At 39.2% G+C, this 17,991-nt stretch overlaps 1 protein-coding gene across 1 annotated transcript in view; it reads right to left on the bottom strand.

The window, feature by feature from the left end:
• DNAH8 (dynein axonemal heavy chain 8) overlaps positions 1-17,991 on the bottom strand; it is a 354,390-nt gene that overhangs the window by 81,400 nt on the left and 254,999 nt on the right. The window contains exons 74-75 of the mRNA XM_075204457.1: positions 17,057-17,212; positions 1,696-1,851 (exon numbers count right to left, since the gene is read on the bottom strand). Of these exons, the coding sequence (XP_075060558.1) occupies positions 1,696-1,851; positions 17,057-17,212 (312 nt within the window). The remainder of the gene's footprint in view (positions 1-1,695; positions 1,852-17,056; positions 17,213-17,991) is intronic.

Here is a 17,991-nt window from a genome sequence, read left to right as displayed (position 1 = left end):
AAAAGTGTACATAAAATCTGTGCTATTTCCTGAAAGTATTTACTGCACTCTGTTAGCACCTAGAGTCCTGTCAAAGTCGTATAATTGGATGAAAAAAAGTATATTGATTAATATTGTTTTACCGTGCCATTGCAATCAGTACACCACGTGTTTCGTGTTATGGCGCAATTGCACGATAAGTCATGCATGCATACACTCGCTCTTACACATTCATATATATATATTTCATATTTATAATGGTTCCACTCCACAGTTGTTTATGAGCAAATGTTATTTGGTTTATAGTTATATATTATAAGGTGATATTTTAAGTTCAGGTCACAGGTCATGTTTGGTATCATTCTAATCCCCTATTTATCCGCAGTTGTCCGATTCATTCGCCGAAAGGATTGCATTGCGTGCGCTAGTTATCGATGATAGGGAATAAATTATTGGAATGATATTTTCTGTGTAATACTAGTAAACCAGTTTGGACCAGTTCTTATATTAGTATTCATCATCTGGAGAGCTGACCCCCACCCTTGGAATGTTAACCCCCCCCCCCATGGAGGGGGTTGTTTGAACTGACCTATGGACTGCATTACACTGGATCTTCCTGGAGCCTGAGCCTATGGAAACTTGCCAAATCACCTGTATTGTCCTCACTGTATCACTAAATGTATATATATAGCTCCCTGGAATCAGCTAAGCAATCACACTGACCACAGTCTTCAGGACTGAAGGACTGTCTAGCTGGATCCAGCAGAGAGCCCAGTGGGCGCAGCGTATGTATTATGTATCGGCTGTACTGTACTTATTTATTGAACTGCTAAACTTTTGCTTTTACTAAATAAATTGCTTGTGCTTTGGAACCACACAAATCACATAGACAATGCTTACTGAAACACAATGAAATTACCTTAATAGTCCAGTGATGAGGTAAACATGCTAATATGCTACTGACCATTTAACACCATCATTACCACTCACAGAGGGTAGGTTCTAGTTTAAACCCAACTCTATTTCAATATCTGCTCAATTTACTCTGACACACACACAGTATAATACAGGGAATAATAAAAATCATATCACAAAGTATAATTTAAGAAAGTATATATTCCTAGCAACAATAGGTATTTTCAGTAACAGTCTTTACACACATAATAACAATAAGTGTAGAAAGCATAAAACAGATTATATGAGATACAATGCATTGCCTATTTCAACTATTGTATCTATGTGTAAATGTGTCTCATTTCATTATGTTATCAAGCTAACATGGCAGTACTATATGTATATCTGTATGTATGATTATGTGAGTGTGGAATGTACGTCAGTAAAATAACATATATATATATATATATATATATATATATAAATATATATCACATCTGGACAAGAAAGAGAACTTGTAAACAACCACGTTTTGACTCATTTTCTCACAGCTGAACTGGGAGATATTTTTTTCACATTATTAGTCTGGTCACATTATCACATATATGTATTTATGTATATTTTATTTTCTGGTATGTTACTTACTAGCACCATCTTTCACTCTATTGTTTTGTTTTTAATCATAACACATTTACTTGCCATACAGGTGTTTGTAGATAAAACAGAACATACTTGCAGAACAGTGTATTGCGCAGTTTGCAAGTGCTCTCTAATATTTGCTATATTATTAAATGACACTGTATGCTAGTCAAGACCACAAACCTTAAATGTTGTTCCTGATTTAATAAAGTTTTTCGATAAAACATTATCGAGGGCAGGATCAAGTTCTTCATCTATATCTTCAATGAGAAGTGGTCTACCTAATGACAGACTGTCTTCCAAATGTGTGCGGAAATACTTGTGATTAAGTGATGTCACCTGCAACAAAGTAGTTCAATTATTTCACTTTATACTTTCATTGCATGCCACATGACACCGAAATATCACAGACAGAAATGCAACCCTGAGCCTTCAGCTTCATGAAAGTTACCGGTACATTTTCAAGTGAAGATCTGGAACATTTGAAACCATTTGTGATTATGGTTACTAACTTGTTCTAACTTCTACCAAGACATCTATTTAATGATCTATTTTTTTTACAATGTCATAACATCATAACATGTCGTCTTCATTTCCACTAATGATGAATGAATCATGAAACCATAGTGAATAAATGATTTGATTATGCTATTCCATTGTAAGCTCGTGTCTCATGTTATATTCTTGAACTATAGCCAATGTTTGGTTACCTCCTACTCTACAACTCTCCATAATAGATGGCTCTTTGTAAATAAAATAAAAATAATAACAGATGTTTGAGGACCAGAAAATAGGGTATATATAGTAGCCTGTGTGATTAGTTAAACTGTCTCACTTTAGTTTAGTGATTGATTTTCTGCTACTTTATAATGGGAAATTAATGAATATCTCTATCTGCTATAAGGCAAAGTTTATAAGTAAATAAGATTATTCTAGAAAATCATGTAGTTCCACAAGCTAGATCCTCCTCTGGCAGCCACGTGGATGTTGGCACTTGGATTTTTGAGATCAAAACACTGAAAAAAATGGATGAGATGCTTCAGGATAGGAGCGCAATTGTATTACAGTGGGGGAATGGCTGTGACACAATGCTTTTGAAGCTCTGGTCCACCCTGCAGCTCACTCCTTTAAATACACCCCTGCACCTGCCACTGGCACATGCTCACCTACCAATATTCTCTGCAGTCAGGACAAAGTCCTGTTTCTCAGTAATGGGACCGTCTAAATCAGAAATAAGAGTTATGCACATGAAATTATTTAAGTTTTAACCATGTTGAAGGGTAGACAGAGCTATAACTCAAAAAGGTAAATTTTGTCTTCCTTACTTAGGGGGTCATTTACCAAAAATAAAAAATGTATGCACTAATTTTATACAGATTTCTCTCTCAAGTTGTACTTAACTTGTTTTCATAATTTATCTAAATAACTTGAATTGTTTGAATTTCTGTCAACGTCACAAAGTGTCTCCGGAACGTCTGTGAGACACTTCGCAGGTAATTGAATTCCCCCCATATTGTTTATTAGAATAGTCTTTTCAAAGCTGTCAGTTCAAGCTAAATAGTCCAATGAGGAGAGCACCAACACTTTATTGACTAATTCATAAGTTTCAATATGTGTTCTTCTGACAAAACAATTCGCAATTGCAGAGATAAATAGATTACAAATAACTAAACAATTAAAAACTAGCAGAAGACAAAAGACAATTCCCTATCTAAAATGCACAAAAAAAGATATAATAAATAATTAAAATGGAAACTTATATGCCAAATTAAAACAATAAAGTTGTATACAAGTTCAAATACATGATGTTTTTATGTGTGTGTGAGTTTATACTCTTTTGGTATCACTTCCAAGATAAACTTCACATCAAACAGACTGATGCATGATGAGTCATTAAGGAGAGCAAAGCATAAAAAAGGTGTAACATTGCACCTGGGTGAAACCATGTTGCATTGGAGGGGGAGGTAAATAAAAAATGTGGGGACAGATTTATAGTTGGGGTAGGGCATGTCATAGATAGCTTTAATTTTACAATGAAATTTAAAGCCTATCAAGTATATGTGTGCTAGATGAAACAAGCCAGTATTTAACTTATGTGCACAATAATAAACTCATTTGTACCCCTTGCATTGTAATGTGGTTTGTCCCGGAGAACACTTACTTCTTTTTTTTTTCTTACTCTCCTTAATGACTCAGGCCTGATGTCTCTTTTTCAACCAGATATATTCAAAAGGACACCCTTCTTATACAATTTTTCAAGTAGAAATAATTCTAATGCAATACCAAAATTACATGGTAGAGAGCAGTAGGGCTGTAAGTATAAAATATGAAATGTAACCGTTCTACTTATATAGTTTGTAAATGGTAAATATTTGCATTGGACAAGTTACTAAGAAATATGCTTATTTCAACTTCAGTATCTTTTTTTTTTTGAAAATAATTTTTATTGGGGTTTTTTCAAAACAAAGCAATGAGTTTGAAACATACCAAAAGAATGTATAAACATAATGTTTACATATGAAAATCAGTAAGCTTTACACACAATAGTAAGAAAGATTTGGATAAATCATCCTAAAATCCGGTATGTTGTACATGTAAAAGAAAAATGTTGTTTGTTTTTATTTTTCAGGGGGGGGGGGAGACGAACAAAAAGGAAAGGAAAGGTTTTAGGGGGATGGGGAGGGGAACCGGAGGATATTTTACTCATTGTTTTATGCTACCGACTATAGAGAAGGGAGGCATTAACCCTTGTGGCTATATAGGGATCAATTTAATTTGGGAATTTACACAACTTACTTGTGTGGTGATCCCTCCTAAGCCTGAAGGGGCAACCTATCAGAGCAATGGAGATTCGTCAAACGGTTGTCAAGGGAGGCTCAGCCTCATAGTAATTGGTCCAGGAAGACCATGTGTTCTTGAAATTCACTGGTTTGTCTTTAAGATGAGCTGTGATGCTTTCCATTCTATAAACTGACCAAACTTTATTAATAGTGGCTGAAAGAGAGGGGGGAGAGGAGTTTTTCCATAGAGCGGCAATTAAACATTTAGAAGCATTTAATATATGATTGATAAGTTTTTGTGAGGAGCGACTAGTGCCCGGGAGCCGTCTAGGTAGAAGCGAGTATAGGGGGGACTCGGGCATTTTAACCAGAGTAATGTCCTTGATGAGATTATGAATTTGAAGCCAATAAGGTCGTAATTTAGGACAGCACCACCAGACGTGCAACAGGGTACCCCGCAAACCGCATCCTCTCCAACATCTATCACTAGTAGTCGGGAAGATAGAGTGGAGACGAGAGGGGACCAAATACCATCTGTAGAAAATTTTGTAAGAGTTTTCCTTTATCTTAACTGATATAGATGACTTGGCTATATTAGCTCTCACCTTTGACCATTCTTTAGGAGTCAGGGTCTCCCCGGTGTCCCTCTCCCAGGCGAGCTCATGAGGGTCTTTGTCGGGCTGGCCAAAGCTATTAATCAATTGATACAAAGTGGAGATTAAGCCTCTGGTAGTCGGGGAACGGCGACACAGAGATTCTAATGAAGAACAATGAACCGAAGGGGGGGGGGCGCATTTAAAGATCGATAGAGGTGCCTGAGTTGAAGATATTGATAGAAGATTTTCTGAGGTAAATGAAATCTTCTCTGTAAGTCTGAGAATGTAGGAAAAACTCCCGACGGAGCCAGATCCCAAATAAAGAGCAAGTTATGTGCGGACCAGTAGTGAAACATTTTATGATCTAACCCTGGCTCAAAGTTTCTATTGTTCCAGAGTGGGACAAGCAATGGGTAGTTGGAACGCAACTTATAGAATCTGGTCACTTGATCCCACAATGAAACAGAAAAACGAGCAGTTGGAAGCTGGGCTAAACGTCTAGTCCTATGTTGGGATGGTATCCAGAGTAAGGAGTATGGAGAATACAGTTGTAATATATCTGTCTCAATCTGCGTCCACACTCTATATTGAGGGGGTGAGTGCCACAAGATACACTGTGACATATGTGTAGCTCTGTAGTATTTTATTATATTTGGGAGGCCCAGTCCTCCAGAGGTTTGATGTTTAGAGAGTATTCGCATACGTACTCTAGGCTTACGCCCCGCCCATACAAATTTAGAAACCATTTGCTGAAGGTGCTGGAGTACATGCAGGGGAACCTGAATTGGGAGTGTTTGCCACAGATAAAGCAATCTAGGTAAAACATTCATTTTAATTGAGGCCATCCTGCCAATCCAGGAAATGTGAAATTTATTCCATTGCGTTAGGTCGCCTCGAATTGCATTAATTAGTCTAGGGAAGTTAGCTGCGTATAAAGAAGAGTAATTCTTGGTTATATATATTCCCAAATACTTAATCTTATTGTGTTGCCATCGAAAATCATATGCGGTTTTAAGTGGCTGGGTGATGTGCTGAGGAATATTAAGATCTAGGATTTCCGACTTGTCCGCATTAATTTTGTAGTTTGATAAGGAACTATAGAGCGAAATTTCTTCAAAAAGATTAGGCAGTGACTCATGCGGGTTAGTTAATGTAAGTATAACATCATCAGCGTATAGAGCTATCTTATTATCTCTAGAGCTCGTGGGAATACCCGTAATTTCCGTATTGTTTCTGATTCTAGCAGCTAAGGGTTCCATAATGAGGGCAAAAAGTAAGGGTGATAGGGGGCAGCCTTGGCGAGTGCCATTACTTATTCTAAAGGGCGTGGATGTGAGGCCGTTTGCTAACACTGAAGCTGTGGGATTATGGTATAGTGCCGAGATCCCCTTACAAAAGGAACCCTGGATCCCCATGCTTCCCAAGGTCTGCTGGATAAATGGCCAAGCCACTCTGTCAAAGGCTTTCTCAGCGTCTAGAGCAACCACCAAGGCAGGGAGAGATGCATTATTAGCTATATGGATTAAATCTATTATTCTTCTTGTGTTATCTGAAGCTTGCCTTCCTGGAACAAATCCGACTTGGTCCGGGTGGACTAGAGAAGGGAGAACAGCACCTAGTCTATTTGCTAGTATCTTAGCAAAAAGTTTTAGATCAATGTTAAGCAGGGAGATGGGCCTATAGTTACTCACTTCCGTCGGATCTCTGTCTGGTTTAGGTATTAGGACAATCCCCGCTCCGGTGGTGGCTCCATCAAATTTTCCCCCTTCTAGGATCGAGCTAAATAACCCTGAAAGCATGGGGACCAGTTGGCGAACAAATTTTTTATAATATAAAGAAGAAAATCCGTCGGGACCTGGGGCTGATTGACGTTTCAGCGTTTTAATGGCCTCAGTAATTTCTTCTGGGGTGAGCTCTGCGTTAAGGGTCGCCAACTGACTTCTACTGAGTTTGGGTAAGTGGCAGGAGTGGAGGTAGCTCTTAATGTTTTCTTTAAGGAGGATTGGATCTTCTATCGTTGGACACAAATTATATAGGGAAGCATAATAATCCCTAAACCGTTGCGCAATTTTTTGAGGGTCAAAAAGAGGAGAACCCGAAGAATCTTTTACCGATATTATTCTGTTGCGGGTACGGCGGGCTCGAAGTTTGCGAGCCAAGATACCATCTGCTTTGTCGCCTTTTTCATAATATTTTTGCTGAACCCACAACAGAGTCTTAGCCGCCTGTTTTGATAGTATTTGATTCAACTGTCCTCTAAGTGAGAGGAGTTTTAAATATAGCTTCTTTTTAGGGTTTGTTTGGTGGCGAGATGCAACTTGCTGAATCTGTTGCTCGAGTTCGCGGATGCGCTCTTTTTCTTTCTGCCTTTGATGCGCTGCCATTCTGATGAAGGTGCCTCTTATAGTAGCCTTATGGGCTTCCCAGAGTATAGGTTGTGATATTTCCGGGGTCGCATTCTGTGAAACATAATCAGTAATAGCCTGAGATATCTGACTAATGTTATCTTCTTTAAGAAGTAATGACTCATCCAGACGCCATTTAGGACGTGATTGCAAGAGCCGTGGTAAAAGCAAAGACAGCTCAATTGCCTCGTGGTCTGACCAGGACACCGGGAAGACCCGGACATCTCCCAATTTCTGGGTTGTCCGATGATCAACAAAGAAATAATCTATTCTTGAATACAGGTCATGAGGGGCCGAATAATGAGTATATTCTCTGGAAGAGGGGTATAAGACTCGCAAGGCATCATACAAATTGAATAACTTCAATTGGTCTTTCAGCCTGCTAGACTCCTTAGAGTGTCCTGGGGAGATATGAGTTTGGCTAGATCTATCTAGAGATGGGTCCAAGATCGTATTAAAGTCCCCTCCTACAATAGTCATACCACTTGCATGAGAGGATAGTTGCTGAAAGAAATCTGCGTAAAAAGCTCCCTGTTGCACGTTTGGGGCATATACTGAGGCTAAGGTTACAGGGTTCTGGCCCAAAGTGCCCTTCAAGATAACATATCTACCATGAGGGTCAGATATCTGTGATTCAACAGTCAGTGGGACTCTACTATGTATCAGTATTGCTGTACCTCTGTGTTTTGTGTTTGTAGTAGAATAGAAGGCATGTGGATAAGATTTAGAAGCCAATGAGGGATGAGGGTCTCTAAGATGCGTTTCTTGCAAGAAAATTAGATCTGGGTTTTTCCTCTTAAAATATTGCAAAGCCATTGTGCGCTTATTCGGTGAATTAAGGCCGTTGACATTTAGAGATATTATTTTAATACTCATGGGGGATAATGATGTAAGAGAGGCTCTATTTTAATAATGAGTTTGAGTCCTTCATTTAAGCCTAGTAGTTGGATGTGGGGGAGGGAAGACACATAAGGAAAGAGGGGATGGGAATGTATGGCGGTCCTGATCTCGGGACGATATCCAGGACCTAGATGAAAGAGATGTGGCGGGTTGCATGACACCATCTCTTTGGTAGTGGAGTGATTAGTGGGGGTAGTGGCACTACATGAGAAAAGCCGTGTAGAGCTAATAAAATCTGTGCTTAGCTCACTATTAAGGCACATGGGTGTGGGTGAGACAAGCATGGGTGGAGGGGATCTCGCAGGTCATTACTAGAAGGAAGTGACATAAGTGGCATGATATAAACATCAAATAGAGATAAGCCAGAGCAGTTCAAACAAAAAGAACATTTCAACATTATAAACAAGAACTGTAAACATATTCTATATAGGCTCCGGAACAAAAGAAAACCCGGAGTAAGTACTAGTATACAAATTAATTAAGACTCCATGACTATTTTTATATCTCACAACTGAATCGGAATTGGTTAATATCACTGGTTACTAATACCTATATCAAAAAGTTACTTAATCTGTGAAAATAGCGAAGACCTATAATCCATTTTTATATAAACTCTAAAGAAGTGTACACAATAAATGTAAATAAAATATTAAGCTAAATACGTATTAACAACCATAGCCATAGTTAAGACAGTATAATTACTCCAACCTTACGAAGAGGAGATCTTAATATAGCGAATAGACTGGAGTCAGGTTATGTACAAGAATCACATTTTCTGCCAAGATGGAGTCGGAGCCGAAGTCTTCTGCTGCAGAGGAGAAGCTGAAGTAGAAGGATCAGAGTCCTGGATAAGGTGAAGACGCCTAAGCAGGTCAAGACCCTGTTCCGGGGTTCTCACCGAGTGGCTCCGGCCATCTTTTGAGACAATTAGCTGGAATGGGAAGCCCCACTTATATTTTATTGAGTGGTTGCGTAGAACTTTTGTGACATTAATAAGGTCCCTTCGTTTTTTCAAAGTAGATGGAGCCAAATCTTGATACAACTGCAGGTGCGATCCAGAGTAGGAGATCGATTGTGCGTTTCTAGCTGAAGCCATTATTCGTTCTTTGGTTTTGAAGAAGTGGAAACGTATAATTATGTCTCTGGGGGGTTGATCTGGATTTGGTTTCGGGCGGAGGGCTCTATGGGCCCTATCTAGGTTAAGTGATTCTTTTGAGAGGTCTGGTAACATCTGGAGGAATAGGCCTCTAAGTAGTCAGGCAAAGCTTCTGAAGAAATGGATTCCGGGACATTTTTTATCCGGATGTTGTTACGTCTGTTTCGGTTCTCTAGATCTTCCAGTTGGTCCTTGAAAGTAGAAAATTCCGCACGTAAGTCAGCTATCTCCGTGTCTGTTGTTTGTTGGTGCTTGGAGACTACATCCAGCTGATTTTCAACAACATCAGTGCGAGAACCGATTTCCGATATTTCCGACCGAAGCTCAGAGACAATTGATCTCAATTCTGACTGAATTGTTTTTGTGACTATGGCAATCACATCCTTGGGGGTAAGTAGATTTTCAGGTGATGAATTATCTTCTGAATCCGATCCCGTATCAGCTGCTTCAGTCACTGCTTTAGAACGGCCACCAGCCTTTTCCAGAGCTTTTATAATGGTATGTTTGGGAGTGCTACTTATTTTTTTATTTTTGTGAGACATATTGGCAAGTAGAGAGCACCCACAATCGTTCAAGGATCACTGTACGGACCGCAGCCTGCAACTTTCAGATGTACAGAACAAAAGATGGCTTCCCAGCCTGCATAGAAAGATATACGACACTTTGCTTCTCGCTCCTTTTTCTCGCGGGGGTCGCGGATGTCACCAACACCTTCCCTTCAGAGTGGGAAGTTACAAAATAGGAGCCAGATATAGGGCTCTGCTCTGTCTCCTTAGCGGTCAGTACTCTTGTGACCAGGTTTTACCGGGGGGTAGCCACGTGAGGTCCCGTGGCCAGGAACCGCAAGCATGCAGCAGTGTAAAGCCAGCACAGGCACAGGTTCCTCAGTTGAGGGCAGCGAGTATCACAATTTCTTGGGACTATGTTTGCCTCTCTTTTATTCCCCTTTTCGTGCAGGGGACCCCAAATAAAACGGGTTAAATTTCAAACTATCAGAGAGCTCCTCTGATATGCGACCGTTCAGCATGGAAGCTAAGCCACGCCCCCTCAACTTCAGTATCTTATAGAGTGGGTTCATCTACGCCTATAAAAAGAAATTAACATAAATGGAATGGGCTTTGACTGGAGGTCTGCCTATTTCCTACTCTGTAGGTTCTGGTAACTCCTGTCTTATTGTCTTCTGGATGGGACCATGTAAGTTAGGCCAAGACACAGGAGACGTGGAATGTGTTACCACTTCCTCAGTGCCACTTTCTTTGGTGGGCTTCCTTGTCCCTTCTGGTTCTGCCTCATTTGTTTCCACAGCTCAATCAGTTTATCAGTTGGTAGCCCATCTAATACTTCTTTTGGAATACCACCTTTTAACAACTAAAAAAGCATTTATTTTGTGTCAGATTTATTTTTCTCTAACATAACAATTGCAGTGAGTACCTTACTGGTTATTATGTTCCAAATCACCGAATCGGCTCAACAATGTAGCAGCCTCATGTACCAATGCTGTAGGTCCTATAGTACTATAATGTGGTTGTGACATTTACTTTTTGATGTGGAATCATCTGTCAATTTCTTCAGCCTTAACGCTAGCATACATTCATATTCTTTCAAGTGTTGTATAGCTTCCCCAAGTGAACACCATGGTAATTCAGTGTAATTGGTATACCCTTCAGCAATCAGCAGTCACATTATGTCTAGCAGAGTGTGATATCTTGAATTTGCCTAATTTTTCACATGTGTAAATGTAAGTTAGTATCTATGTTATATTTCCTAAGTCACTTGCATCTTGTGCTTGAAACATAACTTCTCTATAAGCAGATATGCAACACCCATGTTAGTAAACTCTTGCTTAATTTCTGTCTGTGTTTTGCTGCTCACTCAAATATCCTGTATTGTAATCATGTGCCTCTTCTGTCATTTGCTGTGATTGTGCACGACTAGTTCTGTTTTGTCATCATCATATGTCATCATCATAGTCTAGTACATGTAATTCTGATCTCTGTGTGAGTATGCGCCTCAATACCAACTACGGACAACAGGGCAGTGTATCATAAACACTGACACTGCAGATTCAGAAATTCTGCTAATGATCAAAACAAGCAGGACTAAGAGAGACCTCACCTGCAGAATCAGCACTTCTGTTAAAGGTCATTAATCTAAGTGACCTTACTTGTATGCAGCATTTATAAAGTCTTCACTCCTAACAATCTTCGCACAAGTAAATTATAGTTATGTTTCTCATCAAATAGTCTTATTTGGTTTACTTTTTCATTGACTTCAGCTTTGTTCCTCACTTCCCACCTTATTCTACCCATACACTTCAGTTTGATCCCTCATGATTCTCCCATCCCCAACCCAGCGACTTTAGTCAGTCATGACCCCCTCCTCTTAAGACTAAGCAACTTTGATGGACATGGTAGGCCTGATTCAATAAGGAGCGTGAATGTTGATGAGTGCCATGTTTTGCGTAAAATCACACTGCACATGCCCAAAACCAGATACCAGTGAAAAGCCTATGATTTAAGGGGCAGATCTGAGAGCGGAATGGTATTTGCACATAGTCAATGTACAATAAGAACGTGCCAAGCTCGAGGGCACGCAGCACTGTCCGATTCAAGCATGTGTTTGGAATCGGGGCATCTATAAACATGTATTTTATGTACAGTACATGTTAATAACATCCAAGTAAATGTATTTTATGGGGGGAAATTTTCTATTTTTTTATTTTTTAGTATTGTATCATTAATGACTATATTATTAATAGGTGACAATCATTGAATACTTTTTTTCTGTGAATTATTTTGTGACTATATTTCACTTATGCATCCAATGTATTGTCTGTTAGAGCAGAGTAGGCCTAGACCTGTATTTATTAACATACATTTCTTCAGATAACCTTGTTAAATACGGATGCACGTATGCTCAAATGCACATTACGTCTGTTTTGCATTTGTTAATGAATCATGCCCTGTGTGTTTCTGATAGCTACACCAGCAAAGTGGCTGCTGGTCCCAAACAGCACCATCACTCAGAGATACAAAGATACATGTAGAGGCAAGCAGTACTTGCCTGCTATCAGGTTCTCAGAATCTTGGATTTTTTGTCAAGGTTAAACTAATAGCGTGACCCATTTATGTACAGGAGCTTAAAATTTGCTGTACTTTTGCATCTTCATGTCAACCCTGAAGGATGTACTATAAGCAGCTGTTTTCCCTAGAGAGTGGACCAAAATGATACATATAAATTTCCTGCTGACTGGCCACACCACTCTACGAAAAGGACAATCTGTTAATGGGTGACAACAAAGAATTTCTGGTCACGTTGAAGCTGAAAACAAGCTAACTTGCCAGGATCTTCCCACCTCCTTGGAGAACTCATCTCTATTTGCAATATTCTCAAAACCCGCATTCAGGTGCATGAGCTTCAGTGGAAAGAGATGGCTACTTTCCATCTTCTGTTAGCTACCCAGCCATGGATGATGCATGTTGTATCAGATGAGAGCTTCAAGGAGCTCACGCAGCTAGGGAGGTTTTATTTTCCTGAGATGAGAGAATTCACTACTGAGAGATAAACGAATATATATTTATCGTGGTGCCGAGGCCATTAGAAGAAAGAGTGCCCATAATTGGAAAGATCATAGCGAACAGGAACCAGCTTTTCTCATCGGAATAGGGGGCAAATGCGCTAAGCAACGGGACAATTTTTCCTTCATGTTCTTATCTGCAATTTAAGCTATCCATTGCCCTCACCTGTGACACCTGCTCTATAGACACCTTTTTGAATTCCAAAGCCATGGAGAATGTCATAGATGTGGACTTTTCCCACAAGATGGAAATATTCTGGGTTCTAAAAATCAGGCCAATGGCTGTTCAAGCCATGGATGGGTGACTCGTAACACCAGCATCTATAACCATGAGACAATGTGGGTTCTGGTGTCAATTCCAATAACTGGGAGCTCATCTCATTCAGTGCCATCCACATCCAAAGAGCCCAATGATCCTTGGTTACTCCTGGTTCTACAGCAACAAAACAGTGATTGAGCAGAAGGAGATACAGGAGTGAGACAAGTCATGCCAGACAAGTCTGGACCACAAGTACGAAGGTTTCAGCGGGGTCTTTGACAAAAAACAAGGTACCATCCCTTGTGGAATGGACAGAGTGTGCTATCCAAACCTTCAAGCACTTTCTATGGTGCTTTATCTCAGATGCTCAGGATGACTGGTCCAAATTGCTTGCATGAGCAAAGTTCCCATGGAACAACCTAGAGGAGGACTCCACAGGGGTATCTCCGTTCTACTGTGGCTCTCCACAATCAACACTGCACTAAAGAAGCCCTTGTTCAAAGTGGGGCTAAGTAGAGCAGAGGGACTGTTGAAGTAAATCTTCTCACAACCCCCAAATGCATCAGGTTATCAAGATTACCATTAAATAAGGTTAGCATAAATTACACAATGGGCCTCAATTAGAGCAAAGCCAAAAATGGTGCAATTCTGCTACTGGACAAAACTATGTTAAAATGCAAGATGTTTATTTATTTAGTTATTTTGCATGCAGGGAAAATAGTGGCTGCTTTTGAATGTAGCACACAAATACTGGCCATATTTAGTTTTAAACTGCAAATTAGGGATGAGCTAGGACACGCCCCTCCCAATCCTAAAGCTTTCCCCACTTTTTAAAGTTGACCGTCCTGCAGTGCAACATTGTTTTGCCAAGGTGAAAATTTGCTTCTTTTCTCTAAATGAAGCCAAATATCTGGATCTGTACAGGAATTCTAATACCAATCTGGCAACTTTTTGGAATACACTTTACTTCCATGACAATCTTCACATCAAGAATGGGGCCCAATGGCTATTTTTCCACCAGAAAGATTCCAAAGAATCTCCTGCCTTGCACCTTCCTTATTAGTGTCTTAAATCTGATAAAAATAATTATAATCGAGTACTAATCTTTGACAGTGGATGGCAGGGTTACAATATCTAAGTATAAAAGATGTGATTATATATAACAGTAACAGTAACACTGCATTTAAATCTTACATTATAAGGACATATAAATATGTAACACAATATAAGTGATATTAAGCACAATACTTTAATGTAATTATCATGCTTTATGTAACAAGTGCAGGTATAATTATAATGAAATACCATTTAGTTGCACACACATACATATTCTGCATAAACATGTATGTATAAGAAATGTTCACTGACCTCCGTGTTCTGGTTTTGGTTTTGGATCTCAATTAACTTCGTGTTTTGGTTTCGGTTTTGGAAAAACCGCCCTGGCATGTTTTGGTTTTGCATCCCGATTTTTTCCTAAAATCCATTTTTTTTTTTTGCTAAAATCACATATTTTTGCTTTTTTTCCCTCCTACACTATTATTAACCTCAATAAAACTAATTTCAAGTCATTTGCAGTCAATTTTGACCACCTCACAGGTCACAATATTATTTTAATACACTTTCAAACAAAGACTGCAGCGACCTGGCTGGATGCTAAGCAACAGAGCAATGACTCAAATACACGGCAGTTCCTAGCACATCTAGGACACATTGCCACACAGCAGTGTCAGTAAAGAAAAGTGGTGCAAGATGGAATTGTCCTGGGATCATGAAATCAGTCATGGTTCATTTGATCGCTCCACCCGTTCCTTGGATAACTGTGGTAATTCTACAGCTAATACATGGTGACGAGCGCTGCCCCATCCCCCAGGGATGCATGCTTTTATCAGACCCAGACCAATCCAGGGTGCCAGACAATGCACTAAAAAGAGCCATTGTAATTCACAGCAAAATGCAAGTTCATCACTGAGCTTCCAATCCCAATTCCCAAAAAATTATAATATAGTTAGGTACCTTTGACGTAAAGTACAAACACTTTGTGCAATACTGATGAAACAGCAGTGGAAGGTAAGACATATACACGTTTATTTAGACATCCATGCTTACATTACTTCTGCAAGCAGTGCTGTTCTATGTTAATAAAACTGTTGTCTTTATACTGTTCAAAAAAAATTAAAATAATCCTTCACCATTCTTTGGATGTTGATAGTTGATCGTAGGATCAGGTGGAGTTACAGCAGAGATGTCACTAATTCTGGTCAATTATTTTACATTAGGCAAGACCAGATGTCAAAATGTTGTGCTGAGTCATCTTCATTATCAATGGGTGTCTAAGATTTTTTCAAAGCACATGACAGTATATAGCACATGTAGGTAACAGTGGCACACAGCTGTAACTGAAAGGAAAAGTGGTGCAAGATGGAATTGTCCTTGGGCCCTCCCACCCAACTTTATGTTGGATCTTAAAAAGGACATGCACACTTTAACAAACCAAGCACTTCAGTGACAAGGAGTGGCACTTTTGAGGCTGATGTGCTTGGTTTGTTTGGGCCCCCACAAAACAATCATCCTCAGCCTCATCCTCACCCTCTTAAGTTTGTACATCATCCTCACACATTATTAATTCATCACTGCTGGAATCCACCATTACAGAAGTCTCAGTATTTTGATGTGATTGGCGGTAAAGGCCCTCCTCGTGGAACTTGAAGTTCATTTTTATGAACATCATCTTCTCTACATTTTGAGCAAGTAACCTCCTACGCCGATCGCTGACAAGGTTCCCGGCTGTGCTGAAAACTCTTTACGAGTACACGCTGGAGGGTGGGCAGCTTAGGCAGTGCAAAGCGAGTTGGTACATGGGTCTCCAAATTCCCTTTTTTTCCTCCCAGTTTGTAAAGGGACTGTCTGATGTGTCTATTTCTATGCTGTTGTGAAAATAATCCTCCACCATCCTTTGAATGTTGATAGTAGGATCAGGTGGAGTTACAGCAGAGGTGTCACTTTGTTTGGTCAATTCTTTTAGACCAGACCAGATGTCAAAATTTTGTGCTGAGTCATCTGCATCATTCCTGGGTCTCTTGGGAAAGTTAAGTTTGAACTCATGACTGGGGTCATGAGTTCAATTCCCAATCATGGCCTTATCTGTGTGGAGTTTGTATGTTCTACCCGTGTTTGTGTGGCTTTTCTCCGGGCGCTCTGGTTTCCTTCAACACTCCAAAAAAACCAACATACTGGTAGGGTAATTGGCTGCTATCAAATTAACGCTATGTATGTTTGGGAATTTAGACTGTAAGCTTCAATGGGGCAGGGACTGATATGAGTGTGTTCTCTGTATAGCGCTGCGGAATTAGTGGTGCTATATAAATAGATGATGATGATGATGATGCATGGGCTACACAATGGCAGCAGAGTTGAGCAGTGGTAAAAAAATACTTTGATACCTGCTGTATCTGTAATTATAAATTTCTTTTTTTCCTGATCCTGGCAATGGTTACTTTCCCAAAATGAGTGCACATCCTGAAATATAACCAATAAAGGGAATACAAAATATATGTACTTTGCTGAAGGTCAGATGAAGTAGTAGTTATTACCTTTAATTTTCAAAAAAGCATTTTCACTTATGGTTAATAGCAGGGAGAGTACAGTGTGTTAGGGAATGACACAGGTAATACTAGTTTTTTTTATAATACAGGAAGACTCTGATAAGTCTGAAGACATTCTATATTGATATTGTAGCTATAATTAGATTCAGATTACATGTAGCAAATTAGTGCTGCACACAAATCATGTCACTGATGATGGGACAAAATTATTATTTTAATATACTATCACAGAGCATATAGATAAAATGTACAATTGTACCACCACCTACTTGAAGTTTATTGTTTTTCTCCTTATTTTTTATCCATGTCTTCCCATGAGTCTGGGGGTCAATGAGAAGTGGGTGTCTGGTCGCCTTGGTAATGATAATGCCATTTTGAATGGAAAAATCGTCTCCTGGTAAACCCTGAAGGTACCATTCACTCACCTTCAAATAAAAGACATTTAAGAAACTGAAAGTAGACCCATCTTCAAAAAACACAGAACTAGAAATACAATGTGATTATTTTGGCCACCTCACATGCCAATAGATAGGTAACTGTTAGCACTGTTGCCTCTCAGCATTAGGGTCTACCTACATGGAGTTTGCACATTTTGTCTGTATTTGCAAAGATTTTACCCAGGTACTTCAGGGTTTTCCCATAGTAAAAAGTTAAAGGATTCTCACTAAAATTTTCCATAGTCTGTGTGTGTGTTTCATGTGAAAGGAGCAGGGAAATTAGAAGGTAAGCTCCACTGGGGAAGTGACTAATGTGAACATTCTCTGACTGTAAAACACACATATCTGTATAAGAAAATTAGTTCATATTTCTGAATAAAATGAGGATGCCAATATTCACAGGAATATTTTAATGGGGGTCACTTGAAGTTACAGTGTCACAATGGAGGGCTTAGAGTCCACAAGAATGCAGATATGATATATAAAGTGAATATATACACATTATGAATGATATCTGACATATATTTTAATGAAAAGTTAATAAAAATAGTAAGATTCCCATTGGATAATGAGATTGGTAAAGTATGTTGTGGCAAAGTGACTGATTTATACCAAAGAGAAAGTTCTCACTGCACCAGGTCCTCACATCCCTGACACATAATTTGTATTAATATCTTATAGAAATCTTATAGAAAAAAAAACTTAATAATCATACAAAAGAAATTCAGATTTCCCTCTGAAGAAGTTACTTTGTTGTAATGAAACGC

Source organism: Mixophyes fleayi, chromosome 3 (genome assembly GCF_038048845.1).
Source record: "Mixophyes fleayi isolate aMixFle1 chromosome 3, aMixFle1.hap1, whole genome shotgun sequence".
Classification (NCBI taxonomy): Eukaryota; Metazoa; Chordata; class Amphibia; order Anura; family Limnodynastidae; genus Mixophyes; species Mixophyes fleayi.
This window is presented reverse-complemented; position numbering and strand designations above follow the sequence as displayed.